General features: G+C 40.6%; 2 protein-coding genes across 6 annotated transcripts in view; one reads left to right on the top strand and one right to left on the bottom strand.

Moving 5' to 3' along the window:
- Nucleotides 1-667: 667 nt before the first annotated feature.
- zdhhc22 (zDHHC palmitoyltransferase 22) lies at nt 668-2,452 on the bottom strand (the record flags this gene model as incomplete). Its single annotated transcript, XM_080783186.1, has 2 exons — nt 668-945; nt 1,900-2,452. The coding sequence occupies 2 exons, from the start codon at nt 2,450-2,452 to the stop codon at nt 668-670; spliced, it is 831 nt and encodes a 276-aa protein (XP_080639312.1).
- A 2,852-nt stretch (nt 2,453-5,304) lies between these two features.
- The window catches only part of tmem63c (transmembrane protein 63C), a 38,647-nt gene continuing 29,151 nt past the window's right edge, over nt 5,305-14,800 (top strand). For 4 of the 5 annotated variants that reach the window (XR_013965390.1, XR_013965391.1, XM_080783748.1 and 1 more), the window contains exon 1: nt 12,263-12,381. The gene's annotated coding sequence lies outside the window, so the exon portion shown is untranslated. Of the gene's footprint in view, nt 5,326-12,262; nt 12,382-14,800 lie in introns of those variants that run through there. The other variant, XM_080783747.1, reaches the window with a different exon arrangement.

The raw sequence follows: 14,800 nt of genomic DNA, 5'->3' as shown, positions 1-14,800 counted from the left end.
TGGTCGCCTATCAATACAGTTTTTTTTTTATATATATTTTTTATCCCACGATTTTGTAACCCATTTTTCACCCCTGTGTCAATCATCTACTCCTACTGTGCCTATCAATACAGTTGTCATGTTTGGCAGTTTTGTGCTGTGTCGACACAATTGCCTTTTTTGTATGCTAAGCTAGCCCTTGATGTCTGATTCAAATATCGTTGTGAAAACTATAACACAATTTTCCTGAATGGCTGATATTGTAGCATTCTATTTATATCTAGAAACCCAAAATATTAAAACCTATAATCTCAGACCACTGCATGGAACACGTGCTAAAACTACTAAAAATAAAGAAAATAAATAGTAAACTTGTGATAGTGTAGTCATTAAATGTTGACATAATAACCTGACATATGTCAAAAGGATCTAAAAATGGATCCACAAATCCTTTTTAATGCTATACAAAAACATGTTTTTTTTGTACTTGAAAATGGAAAATCACTTTACTTTATAATTATGGCTCCTGTCCTTCAAAGGAACGTGTTCTAATGAGTTCATACACTACTGCAGCAATTAATAAACATCCAATTGCATGCTTTTATACCAAATCAAATGAGTCAAACAACAAATGTCTTATAACCTCAGAATAAGAACAACTGAGAATGGTTCACATTTTGGTCATCACTCAGTCCAATTTGTGTGCAGTCGTGTCCTTTGAACATGCCTCCACTGTCTGCACAGGAACTACAAGCCCCAAGATCCAGCGGTTTCCAAACACATCCTTAAGGTTGTCTCTCCAAGGACTGCGGCTTTCAACTAGTTGACCGCGCTGCAGCTGACACCAGGTTTGTCCCCGGGCCACTAGCAGCATCTGCTGGCAACAGAACCCTGCACACACCAGGCCAATGCCCAGCCACACATACAGCATCAGCACCAGGAACAACTGCATGCCTGAGATAACTCCTGATGGGGAGAGTGGAGAGAGTGGACAGACAGAGCATTATGATAAGGTGGTCATGTGAGCCAGATTTCATTTAATCAACTTTGATCTATTCAGTGATTCCCAACCTTTGGGCTGGGGCCCACTGCTGGGCTGTGAGAATATGGCAAGTGGGCACCCAATAATTGGCAAAGCTTTTCGTGACAATAACATTAACATATTAACAAAATGTAACAGCAAAAAATGCCATGGTATTTATTTTTTTAAACCTTGAAAATGTTTCATTGTGATACTGATAAATAAGAACTTAAAATATACTATTTAGTTTAATTGATCAAAGCCGGGTCACGGATTGGTTGATCATTAAAATAAACATGCTCTAAAGATGCATGCAGCCCACCCATATCTGACCACTTAAAGGAGCACTTCAACCATATCTTCATATATAATGATGAAAATGAAAACCAGGTTTTATCATTTCAATTTTTTTTCCTGATATGTGTTCTATTTCAGCATGCTAACTTTCCAGGAAGAGAAAGTCTGTAGTATCTATTATTGGAATCCCCACACCCCAACTGTGAGACACAGAGTGAGTAAATTGCCATATTATAATGAGCATTAGTGAGGACCAATTTATTGATTGATTGATTGATTGATTGATTGATTGATTGATTGATTGATTGATTGATTGATTGGATGATTGAATACCTTATTACAGTTTGCAATTTGTACAGAGTAATGTTTTACAATGATTGTTAAAAGACTAAAAGTACACAAAAAGCTCTAGGGGCTTGTTTCCATTGTGGTTCTGTGAACCAATTATATGAAGATTGAAATACTTAAAGTACTTCTTTATCAGGGCAGCCATGTTAAGTGGGCACTATAGCAAACACTTTTGATATTTTCAAGTGAGCCCTGATCCAGAAAAGGTTGGGAATCCCTGATCATAATTTTATTTTTTAAACTAAACAACCTACCCATAAAGAAGTAACCAGTGGAGAGGGGTAGAAGAGTTAAGAAGGTCAATGGGTTCTCAAAGGAGATGGAATATTCCACAGTAAGATAGGCCACACCAAGAACCAAGGAGTATAAACAAGTGCATGATGTGTAGATGCAAAACATGATGAAGTAACGCATGTTTCTATTGCCAATGCAGTTCCCTGTAAAAAAGCAGTGGTGGTCCCTCTTGAGAATAACCTTCTTACAGAGTTTGCAGAAGTGACGGCCATTGAGGAGGTAGTGGGCGTCCACTCTGTCTGGGCAGTCCGGTGAACATACTGGAATCACAGTCTCATTTGCACTTTCAGAGGGATATTTAATAGTCATGACATAGTTCCCCAACGCATTAAGCATCAGGAAAAGGAAAACGACTGTATGAAGTATAGATCCGGTCAGTGATGTTCCTGGATGCGGGAAAATCGTTGGGATAAACATAAAGAAATGCAAAAGGAATGTGACTCCTGTAGCTGTGAAGAAGTATGTGGGTGCTACAGCATTTAAAAGTCTCAGTTTCAACATCCTGGTCAACATCGCTCTGTGAAAGTAAAGATACAGATGGCATCAATATTTAACAACAACACTGGATTTTTTTGTCTTTGTGTGTCTGTACTCAATTATTATTATTATTATTATTTTTATATTGTTTTAATGATGATGATAACTGTGGGGGGAGGGATGGGATGAGGGAGAAAATGGGAAAAAATGGTATGTTCAAACTGAATTTAAATTGTTGAAACCTGCTACCAATAAATAATGAATTGCATTTTTATAGCGCTTTTCCAAATGCTCAAAGCGCTTTATAATGGTTCATTCATTCATAGATTGGGAAATATATATATTTAACAACAACAACAACATCTATAGGATAACAAACAATGACACTAATAACTGGCTTGCCAGAAGCCTTAATCAGACCAGTAAGACGCGCAAACGCGGGGAAGAGAACGCAGCTGAGACCCTGCAGATCATGTCTGTCTGTCTGTCTGTCTGTCTGTGTGTCTGTCCCGCTGTTACTGTATATGTGGACCTGGCCCCTTCTGTGCCCATATATGGAGCTGTTGCCCATATATGGAGCTGAGTGATTGCTGATGCAACACACTCCATATTTGGACGTATAGCGGGACAGACAGACAGACACACACACAGACAGACAGACATGATCTGCTAGGTCTCATAGTAAGTGCTCACTGCGTTCGCAATAAATGTTGAAGCCCCTGTAATCTGTTATGTTAAGCTTTTTTGAAAGCCGATTAGAGAGGGGATAGATCATCATAATATTTAAAACCAATTAGGCCTAATTGTATATAGCCTATACGATTTAAATCAAAGTTATTTATGTGGAGCATTTTCATGGGGTTTCCCATGTTGTTCCTTTATAAGACTCCTGCATGCATGCATGCATGCATGCATGCCAAAGAAAATGTAGCTCTACAGAACAATAATACGCAGCATTGAGTTCATATGCCCTCCAGGCAAGGCACGGTATGTGATCCTTTCCTTTTACTGTCTGCAGCTGTTTTCTTAATTGTTTGCGTTCCTCTGATCTTCGACCAAGACATGTAGGACAGTCTAATTAAAATGTAAATTTCTCCTTAAATGGAAATACTCAAATTGTGAATGACGACACACTTAATGTAACGTTTATACTGTAGAAAATCGGTGACAGCAAAGTCAGCAAGCCAGACGGAATTGATGGCCCAGGACACACAGCAACCTCCTTACCTGCAGATGTGTCGTGAAGGAGCTGTCCTTTCAGTACCACGCAGCCCAGAACAACTCGTTAAAGCCCGATTCATACTTCGTCGCAAGACGATGTCGCGCGTCGAAAATAGCCGACCTACAAGCTCACAACGCGGCGAGGATGCGGCGCGTTGTGAGCTTGTATGTTGGCTCTTTTCAACGCGCAACACCGTCGTGTGACGGAGCATAAAGTAGGTTTCATTGGTGCCGATGATGCCATGGATCTGTCTTTCATGAGTGAAGCTGCCCGCTCGCTGCTGCGTGGCCGCTATCGTTCGTTAGCGCCGTCTACTGGTCTGGATGCGGGCCTGCGATTTGTTCTTGTTTTTTCGTGGTCGTGGAATTTCACTAATCACACACAGCACAGCACGTCATCTTCAACTAAAAGCTGGTTTTACAATTGGTGCACACAATAGGCTACACATCAAACCCTGTACAGTACAGGGTTTGGTGAGGTCAGATCAACATAAGGAATGTCAGAACAGGTCAGCTCATGGAGATTAAGGGTGGCAGCGGGGGCAGTGTCTTGAGTGTACAGGGTTTGATGAGGGCCCAGGTAGCTGGGCCGGGCCTTCATTTTCGGGCCTGTTGAGAACTCTACGGGCGCTGCTGTATTAATAACTTTGGGCAGGCCCGTCTAGAGTTTAAACAGGTGTCAGTCAAAAGGGAGACATTGAAGAGGAAAGATGGATGGGGAAGGATCAACATATGGAATGTCAGAACAGGTTCTGACTTATATCCATATATGGAGATCTAAGGGTTTGAGGTCAGATGTAGAGTTGCTGGCCAATATTGATGACATCAGGGATCTCCATATATGGGCTTAATTGCGACAGTAGGTCGTATTTACTATGACATCAGGGATCTCCATCCCTGATGATGATGTTGATTATGTCACGTGATGTCACGATCGAGACCTGCATGGGCTGCATGAGATTTTGAGTGATACACACTGACTGATCTGCGGTCCAAAATCTGCTGTCACGACCATTTCTTTAAGAATAGGAAATACCTGCCTTGATACGAGAGTCTTGTCATATCATTATGACCGATGGCCGTCTTACTCTTGACCCAAGGCTTGAAAATACCTTCATAGTGTACGACTGTACAGTATCTGAAACACTCGGCTTTGTTTTAGGAATTGCGGTAATGCCTAATGTCCAGCAGGTGGAGCTTTTACTTTTCAATTCGAGCGCAGTCAGAATTAATATTTTACATGTAGTATAGTAGCTATAGCCTAGTATCCATATTTTGTTTTATATTCAGTAACGCAGGCCCATACAAAACTAAATTCAACCGTTACTAACTTTTCGATGTCGTCTTGACACAACGACGTTGGTCAGATTCATCATTCAGATAGCCTACAATAACGATTTCGCCATAAAACTCGCACATCAAATACCGGTAGGCTATTATTTACTGAGGTTTTTTAATTAAAAAATAAAAAATAAATTAATTGCCCGTACAAATTTATGCAAGGCGGGATATAGCCTCCTATATAGTGCATTGAACATCCTCTTATTCAGCTTTTAACGCAGGTGTTTAATTTAGCCTAGTACAGACGGCCCCCGAGTAGGTGGGAGCTTCTCGTTTCTTGGTGGCAAGCAAACACGGCATCCTCTTCATCTGACGCTATAGGCAGAAGAACAACAACCATTGTCAAGGTGAGCATTGTGAATTCATTTCATTCCACAGGGGGAATACATGGATAGGGATAGTCATTCTGTGGTTTGTTCCGCATAAAATGTATGAAGTTAGACGCTATAGAGAAACGTGCATGGGCGTTATTGACTGTTCGTCCGAGTGCTGCAGTGAATGAAAGGAGACTGTCGAGAAATGTCTCTGTCACAGCAAGTGAATCACGTTACTGTAAATTCAACGGATTCTGTGCAACTACAACTGACAATGCCTCACCGAAGACAGTCACAGGAATTGTTTCAAGCTCCTATAGTGTTATTGCATCGTGGTTTTTATTAAATTTGTTTCTGAGAAGTGTACAAGTGCTGCAGTTGCTGTTCACATTATATGCCACCTACGTGGCGATCGCGTTGACACAATGAGGGGCTGTTGGCACTTTACAATCAGCCCTCAGAGTCAGAGCCCTGTATCAGATTTATATAGTATACAAATACATATACTCCTCCTTCCTTATTGGTAGGCTACGGCTACTCTTCATGTAGCATAACGAATGGTACTATACGTACAGTATATCCCCAGCTTGTTATCTAAGTAATTGGCCTGTCGTTCTTAGTTCTTGCAGGTTGTTGTTGTTGTTGTTGTTGTTAACACTAGGGAACTGGGCTATGGTTTACCAATCTTTCTACACTACCAATTCTAGTTATATTGTATTATTATTTTATTGTAACTAACTGCACCAGGGCTCTATGCTGTAGTACTCGGACACCAAGCCTTATTCTCATTGGGCTTCTGACCTGTTGAATCAAACAATAATTTACACTACTATACTAAAAACTTTGGGTCATGTTTCTGCAATGCCATACAGAAAGCAAACTTTAAAGGCTACTCAATGGCTTGTTTCAGAGAAATATTTCTCAGTTTAGTAGTATATGATAATGATAGTATATGATTTATGCTGAGTAGTACTTCTTTTGACTATACCCCTATATCTCCTGTGTGAATATTATTATTGGGAAAAACAGCAGTGGTTTAAACGTAATTAGGTTGTGGAAGGCATTGACATGTAAAACAAAATGTGTGATGATAACATGATTTCATGCAGTACATCACAATACGAGAATACAAATAAAAATACAGTACATTTACCCAGCCCCACAGGTTACTACTCTAGGCGAGGCACTTATACCAGTGTCCTCTGATGGTAGAAGTGTACCTTACAGAACTACGGCCTGGGTCTGTCAACTGACCAATGAGTCCATTCAGTGAGCGATCCAGCCTGCTCATGAATTTAAATGTCAAGTTAGAAAGGATGCAGGACAATGTTGTTTTGTTAGTCTCCAAGTAAAAACAGTTCAGAAGGGTCTTAGCTGACATTTAAAGATGATCTCTCCCTCACACTTCTGGACCAGATTACCAGTGGACGTGGTCTTCATAATTCTTAATAAGACCATGATTTGAGCATATTGTGGTGGAAGAGAGCTGTTCGTAAAAGTCATGAGAAACAATAAGCCTCTTATACAGACATAAATGTGGTTGGCTCATTTCGTTTAGTGTTTCAGCACTGTATGTATATGGACAGCTCCGTATACAGCACTGGCAATCCACACAGAATAACGGTAGATGAGGTGTAATCTTTTCTCTTTTTTTGCCAATGGATTCCCAGATTGGAAGAGGTGACGTGGCTTGCTGTTTGATTGTGTATTTATAACTGTCTTATATTATAAAGCATTATGGGATTGATTCTGTAGATCATTACAAGAAGAAGTAAATCTTTTGTCTTATTAGGGCACTGTTCTGTAATAATAATGTAAGTGCCCTTTATGTTTGGACTGCTCCTTGTTGTTGCACATTTGCTGTGAGTTGGGATATAAGATATTGTGTCAGGCAATAGCGTGCGAGTATAAACTGCACCTGAGCCTTATATGCTTTGTTTGAATTCAATTGTAACATGATCTGACAGGAATTGTCTCAGTTGTTAACAGATTTGATAGGAAACTTCATCCTGATTTGATTAACACTAATCATGGTCTTGCGTCTTTGCTAATTTTAACTGGCACTGTGGTGTAACCAAATGTGTCCTTGTCTGTGTGCATACTGTAGGTGTGTGTCCTAGATTGCATCATACTATATGAGAGATATAATATTATTTTTGTGACTCATCTCCCCAGCCACATTTCAAAGGCTGCTTGGGCCTAATACACACGGCAGCGTGTACACTTCTGACAGAAAATCTAATTGTAATTGTATTGTGAATCATCATGTGTATTCTACTTTTCCTCTTACAGCAGCTATTGTTTTTAGCAGTGCTAGCATTTCCTGCTAGTCAGCATGGGGGCTATTACAGTGTTAATTTAACACTATGGATTTTACTGTGTACAATGATGCCATCCCACACTGTTATTTAGAATTAGGATAATCACCAGTATAACACGGAGCACAGTGCCATCAGCCTACTCTACCCACAATGCCCTCTTAGGCATTTGGTATGTAACTAACCACCCAGACAAATAATTAAACATTTTGTTGTAATTAGATATGATTCTCTAACGTTTTATCTTTTCAGAATAACTATTTTGCCATGCTTTCACCCTTCTGGTCAATCAGTTTTATAGCTGTTGGGGATGTTTTATCCTTGCTGGTCAGACTGAATTAAATACCACACTGTCTGATATTTATGCTCTTTATAATAATATCACAATTTAAACTTTGGTTAAAACTGGTGTAAGTGATTATTTATTTTGTTAATTAATCACACTAACCCTGGCATAATTTGTTTTGAGGTAAAGTGGTAAAAATAGAAAAGACGCTTTCAAATCGAACTGTGGATGTAACTATTCACTGACAAAGCCTAATGTCACAAACTCAATACTGTAAGTAAGCAGTGAGTTTTTGAACTACATGCCATTAACAGTTTGGATTTCCAACTTAAAAGATTAAACACCCAATTAATCACCTGAACAAATCCATTAAGGCCTCATAGTGGCGAAGACAAAGATTGGGCTCCATACTGGTGAGAGGTGCACCGTATTCAACATTACAGTTGCATGGATAGGACTTTCCTGACTTGAGCTGGTCCATTCATCATACTCTGAGCCAACGATTTTTAAGTGAAAGCCAAATTGATTAGATATCAGGGTGAAGCAATCCGGGATGCCCCTAGGTCCTAACGAGCAGCGTTGTATAGACACAGCAGTCCCCTGGGGCCTCATTGAGCATTCAGCAATTAGAGAAGAGGCAATTGTTTTTGGTGTGCAAGGTAGTATTGGTGGACGGACAGATCGCCTGTTTGTTGATGCATGGACACTGTGGGTTGAAAAACAGCAACAACTTGAATTGTTATAATTCCCATATTTATCTCTCGTGATATGGGTTCATGCGTATGCAGACTGAGCTATGTGATATTTCACATCTGTATTATCCCATTTTGGGCGGGAACCCCTTTTTGGTGTTTCAGAAAACTGTCATTTTCAAACAGACATTTTTAGAATCTGATCTCAGGTCAGAATGGGTTATGTGGTTGAATAGCAAATGCTGGTGGATGCTGACATCTGCGCTGACCCAGCCACATCATCATAGTGTGCAGTCATCACTCCGCTCTTTCAGCCTTCCGTAAGAACCAGGCTGAGCAGAGTTGCTGCCGTGGCTGTTAAACAGTGCTTTCAGCAGCCAGCGTGGACGATCTGTGTATACATGTGTATGTTGTCGTTGTCGGGCAGAAACCTTGTTTGTCCAAAACAGTTACTTGTGTGTGTGTGTGTGTGTGTGTGTGTGTGTGTGTGTGTGTGTGTGTGTGTGTGTGTGTGTGTGTGTGTGTGTGTGTGTGTGTGTGTGTGTGTGTGTGTGTGTGTGTGTGTGTGTGTGTGTGTGTGTGTGTGTGTGTGTGTGTGTGTGTGTGTGTGTGTGTGTGTGTGTGTGTGTGTGTGTGTCAGCCGTGACATTATCAAAGCTCTGGCCAAAAAAATGACGGGATCAGCTGTTTACGAGCACTTGATAAATCCCGTGCAGACGTGAGTGTATGGCAAAACCCATGTTTGACTTTAAAACAGAATTTACATTGATAAATGAGGGCCTAAGAAGGTACTGTAGTGGCAAACAAGAAGTTTGTGGGTGTATATGTGATCTTACCATAATAACAGTAATCCTAATCATATTCCATCATTCAAGGGCCTTTGGATAGAAATGAAACGGACTCCATGCAGTCACTTTCAATTAGTGCTGCAGAGGCTTGAGTGTCTGTGACCAGCTGATGGTCGTTGATGCTTAATTGATGCATCAAGGAAGGCAATATGTTTCTGCACAAATAGGTCTACATCTATTCTAAGATCGCATCTTAAATAAATGTTGTGAAAATGTGTTGTGACTTTAATGGAAAAGTATTAATACATCTAAATGTAAGGTTGCAAATATGCTTATCGTTGTTGTGAGGATGAGGGGTTACCTGGAAAATATTATTCTCCCCAAGGGGTACCTGGGCCAAAAAAGTTTGGGAATATAAAGGATGGTATAAAGGATGAGTGCAGAGAACCACCCTGCCATTGTTGTGGAGGTAGTGACAGTCAACATATTGTGAAACTCTGTATACTTCTCCCCCTCAAGCTGGATCTCTCAAGCCAAGAAACCAACCCCACTATCATCCATATGGCACTATTTCCCACTCCCAGTCCCAGAACAGGCTGTATACTCTCTATCCTCTTGAAGAGTGATTCTCTCATTCATGATGATAACTACCATTCATGATGATAACTCTATCATCTTTCATCCAAAATCCAAAATAATAAAAAAATATATATATTCAAACAAAACCCCTGAGCGTCTTGAATGAGAGCATGAAAGAGTCTCTGGTGACGCATGCTCATGCATTCATAGCTTCCACATTGATTTTTTTAGCTAGACTTGAATGGATATCGTGTTACTGAGTTACTATACACTATCCTCATCTTTATGTTCATCTAATCCATGTGGATTATTGGAAGGCTTTCCTGTGACCTGCGAGAAGTGAGTCAACAACCCCTTGGGAGTCGGTTGGTGTGTGACAGGAAAAGCCAGCCTCTCTCATTTCAACTAGGAACTTATCCAAGCCTGCTAAGCACGCTGCATAGTGGGTTTGGTTTTGACTGTGTGGCCTGCTTTCATGGCAATACCGTTTCATCACCTGATTAACCCCCCATTAGGCGGTGGAGTCCTCAGGTAATGTAAAGAAGAGGTCCAGGGACTCCAAGTCACTCCATGCTGATGCTCTCTTAGGATCACAAATCAATGTAGGACCACAATGGAAAGTCCCCAGGCCAGGACTATTGTGTGTTATTAGTTTAACATTTCTGTCTAATAAAGTATTCAATCAATCAATCAATCATAGGCTCAAGCTTGTAGGTCAGCTATTTTCGCTACTTTTGCGCAACAAACATTATGACAAAAATAAGACTTTAGGTGGATATTACTATCCCACGACTTAACCGAGCTGGAGGTAGTATTATAGTATATTTCTAGTATCCACTGCAATGAAGACTTCACTTTCTGACTCCATATTTCAATAACTGTACCATCAGCGTCTCAGCCACGGTGGTGATATTGTGCACAATATACACAGGAAATGCTTATGCATATTCTAATGTCTTTGAGATTAAGCCGTGTGTTGAGTGTTGACAGCGGAAATGTCAAACCATGAAATAGTTACGTCAGACGGAAGGAGCATTAACAGTGGCTAGGGAGAATGGCACGTTGAGTATCAGACGGTGCTGAAGTTGGTGTTATTTTGGTGTTATTTTATTCATGGTAATTGTCTATTGTCCTCGGAGGCACGCTTTTTTCTTTTACCTGAGGGTGACTGACAGTTGATTAGGCGACGAAGTGCTCAAGTCAATGTGAGTCCACACTGTTATTTATGGCTCATGCCTCTTGACAGCACCACCTCTCCCCCGCATTCTGCCCTTTCCCCGGGCAGTGTAATGAATTTTGAAGATGGCTCTTCTGGTGTCATTTATTAGGTGATCGCTCAAGTCTGAAGATGCGTTTAGTTCATAACCATGTGAACTTGTGTCTTCAGAGATTAAAGAGGACTTCATAATTATGTACTGTATGCCTTGAACTTAATGAAGCAGAAGGCGATGATTACCGTGTCTAGTTGAATGGACAAGTAGAGTAACTATGAACCATGAACCGTAAAAATGAAGGTATGACTATGAACCCAATCCAATTGCATCATGGACCTTGGTGAAGTTATGCATGTGAAAATATCATTGTGAAATAATGAAGTGGCATTTTAAATGTGGAATGTGAGCGAAATTTTAAAGCAGTGTTGATGGTTTGTGCTATTGTACGCTGCTACACGACTAACATTCTCTGTTATATTAACATGTGATGGTTGGACTGACATGACCTCCCTGCTCTTCTATTGAATCATTTTATTTATGAACTAATTAATTAATTATCAAGACATTTTTTTTCTTAATCTAGTGCATTGAGTAGATTTCTGTAGCTGGCCTTGGTTTACTTACAGCTTGCCCTTTTCCCTGCGTCAAACTCATGTTTGTTCAGCACTGAACAGCGTTTTCCTAGTCTCTCCAATGCTAGTCAATTGCTACTACAAATTTCCTAAAGCCTCGCTCCAGGCTGCTATCTGCTTCCATCCATGGTTATGAGAATCATAGAAAACACGGTGATTAATATTCACCTATAGATGAGGGGATGTATCCAGCTGAATAAAAAATTGATACTATCAAACAGTGTGTGCACTGCAGACTGCAGCTTCTGTGTGCATGATAAACCCAGTCAGTGGATATGAGAAAAGGAGTTGGAGAGAGACTGGGAAAGAGACAAAAATCTAACTACAACATGACTTGGCGTACTGTACATGACTGCTGACTTGCTGAGTCATGTATTTGGAACTGTGACGTTGGTACGATTGTGCTGTGATCCATGTTTTAGAGACAGCCTGTCTAGGGGATTTCTGTTCTTTTTCTTGGAGGTGGAAAGAGGAAGGACTCCCACTGTTAGCATCAATAGCCTGGAGACACTACTCCTCTGGCAACCAGATCCAGAGCGAGACAGACACATTTGATGGAAGGGGATGTGAGTCGATAAAGGTGTGTTTGAGCTGCCGTGTATCAAGCTCTTACTTTGTTTGAGTTGAGTGTGTGGTTGCCATCATCAAATTAGCTAATTGTTATGCAGCGCATTTCTGTTAAGTTGTCCTCCACTGTTTAATGGTCACAATTCTTTGAAATTGCTACTATCAGCTCAGCTTAATAGGTGGCTGATGCTCTGCATTCCTGCTATTTAAGAAGAGTGTCTGTGATAATAGAATTCTGTATGTAAATAATATAAGTTGTCACAATTTTCTCTCAGAACAATATGATACTGAGTTTTCTAATCACATTTCTGTAATATGCTGGTTGATTTAGATCTAAAAATAAGTACAAGTTATACTTTGCATTTGATTAGGCTTAAGCATTATTCTTTATGACGCAAGACTTACTAAGACCTACTGTTTCTCTGTGCCATGAGCCCATTTCGTAATTAAATCCTGCTTACCGACCTCTAAAGCAGAATCCTTTGAACTGGTAGAGCCGGTCTGGTGCAGTCTTGTAACATAGAGAAAGTGTGATGCAATGAGGAAGCGGCTGTGACAGAAACGGGTTTTTGTAGATGATGTACTTGAGCTATCTTTATGTCCCCTGCCCAGGGAACATTTGATTCTGATTGTCTGATTGTTTAAGTGCAATCGCAGCTGTGGCTCAGGAGGTGGACGTTTACGAACTGTAATTGTCCCGGCTCTTCTTGGCTTTGTAATTTGTATCGTACCTTCAGCAAGATATTGAACTGCTGCTGATGAGGGTGGTCCCTTGCATGGTTGACTCCACCATTGGTGGGTGAATGTAATGCACATTGTAAGAACTTTGGATAAAAGACGCAGCCCGTTGCATCAAATAGATGACAAGTTGTGTCTGATTTGACCATGTTTTAGATATTTGATGAGACAGGACACCCCATCTCATCATACTGTATATTGGCCAGGACATGATGATTTACCATTCTCTGATTCGTGGTGCAAGTCGGGTGTTGCAGAGTTAACAGAAGCCTTCATGTTCACACCACATGACACAGCTCATTTGGGGAATGCTATCAATGCTTGACAGGGCTCAAGCCCACTCCTGACAGCACATCTGTAAGTGTTTTCAGCAGACACGTCAACCCAATACGAGCTGGGAGTGAGAACGGCACTTCTGCATTCAAGTGTAAAATGGGTAGATGTTGCCCCAACTCGACACTGAAATGAGATGACATATACTTAAATTGAGGCGTTTACAGCAGCATGATGTGATCAAATAAATAATCTATATTAACACAACAAACAAAAAGACATGATCAGACATAATCACACAAGAACAGGGCAGAAACAGAACCATGCATTAAATAAAGAGTTCTCATGCATCATGCAGTCTAATGGCAGTTGGCATAAAATAAAGTTTGTATCGCTCTGTTTTCATGCGCGGAACAGTGAGCCTCTGGCTGAAGGTGCTGGCTGTATCCTACAGCTGGCCTTATATGTAGCCTTTTGAGCCGGTCTCTATTCTATGAACTATATAAATGCAAACTGGATCTGCAGTGATCCAGTGGATTCCTACCATTCCTCCCATGTCACTGTGATTCACCATCTCATGTCTTTGTTACACAACAAGAAGCCTATAATGACGGTCACAACATTCTCTTCTAGATCAAAAACATTTATTGCAAGTTGCAATGGCTTTGTTCCTGTGGTGCTCCAGAACAGCCCCCCCCCCCCCCCCTTAAAGGACTCACCCATTTTCAACCTATCTTCATATAATTGGTTCTCACTAATGCACATTATGAATATGGTACCATTTTAGTATTAGTGATGAGTCTGACCAGGTCTATGGGGATTGGTTGAAATTGGGTGAAGTCGTTTTTTTAATATATATAGTTTAATATATATAGTTATTAATTGATTAAATGATAATCAATCTGTGTAGAAACAGGAAGTCGGTTTGGCTCCTCCGTTTTCTTGGTCCACTTCCTCCCGGGTGCTTCTGTGTGTATTCCTAACAACAACACTACATGTTTAGGACAGATTCTGACAGCAGAATCTGTCTTGAGAGGCTAGTGTAGTCTGTAGCGAGATATATGCTGGGCATGTCGGGGTGAGTGTTGGTCTGCTTAAATAGAATGCACCATTAAGATCATGGGTGTATGTGAGATAAGTGGAGTGTCAATGTCGAGCGTTTGACCTTCCATGCCTAACTGATCCCCAATCTGTATAATTGATGCAGTGATAAATCACACCATGGTGGTTTGCCAATTTGAATTGATTTAGCATCACTGTCTCTTTCTCATTTGAAGACTTCCATTTTTTTTTCTCAGTCCATTCTCTGTTCTCTCTTTGTTCTCTGTTCACTGTTCGTTCTGTCCTCGCCCTGTCTCTGTCTGTCACAGCTCCAGTGAAAGTTGGACAGCAGTGTATTTGACCAGTGATGTAAATCAGTT

Source organism: Protomyctophum bolini (assembly GCF_963924005.1).
Source record: "Protomyctophum bolini genome assembly, chromosome: 15".
Classification (NCBI taxonomy): Eukaryota; Metazoa; Chordata; class Actinopteri; order Myctophiformes; family Myctophidae; genus Protomyctophum; species Protomyctophum bolini.
Note: the sequence above shows the minus strand (reverse complement) of the source record. Positions and strands in the feature narration are given on the sequence as shown.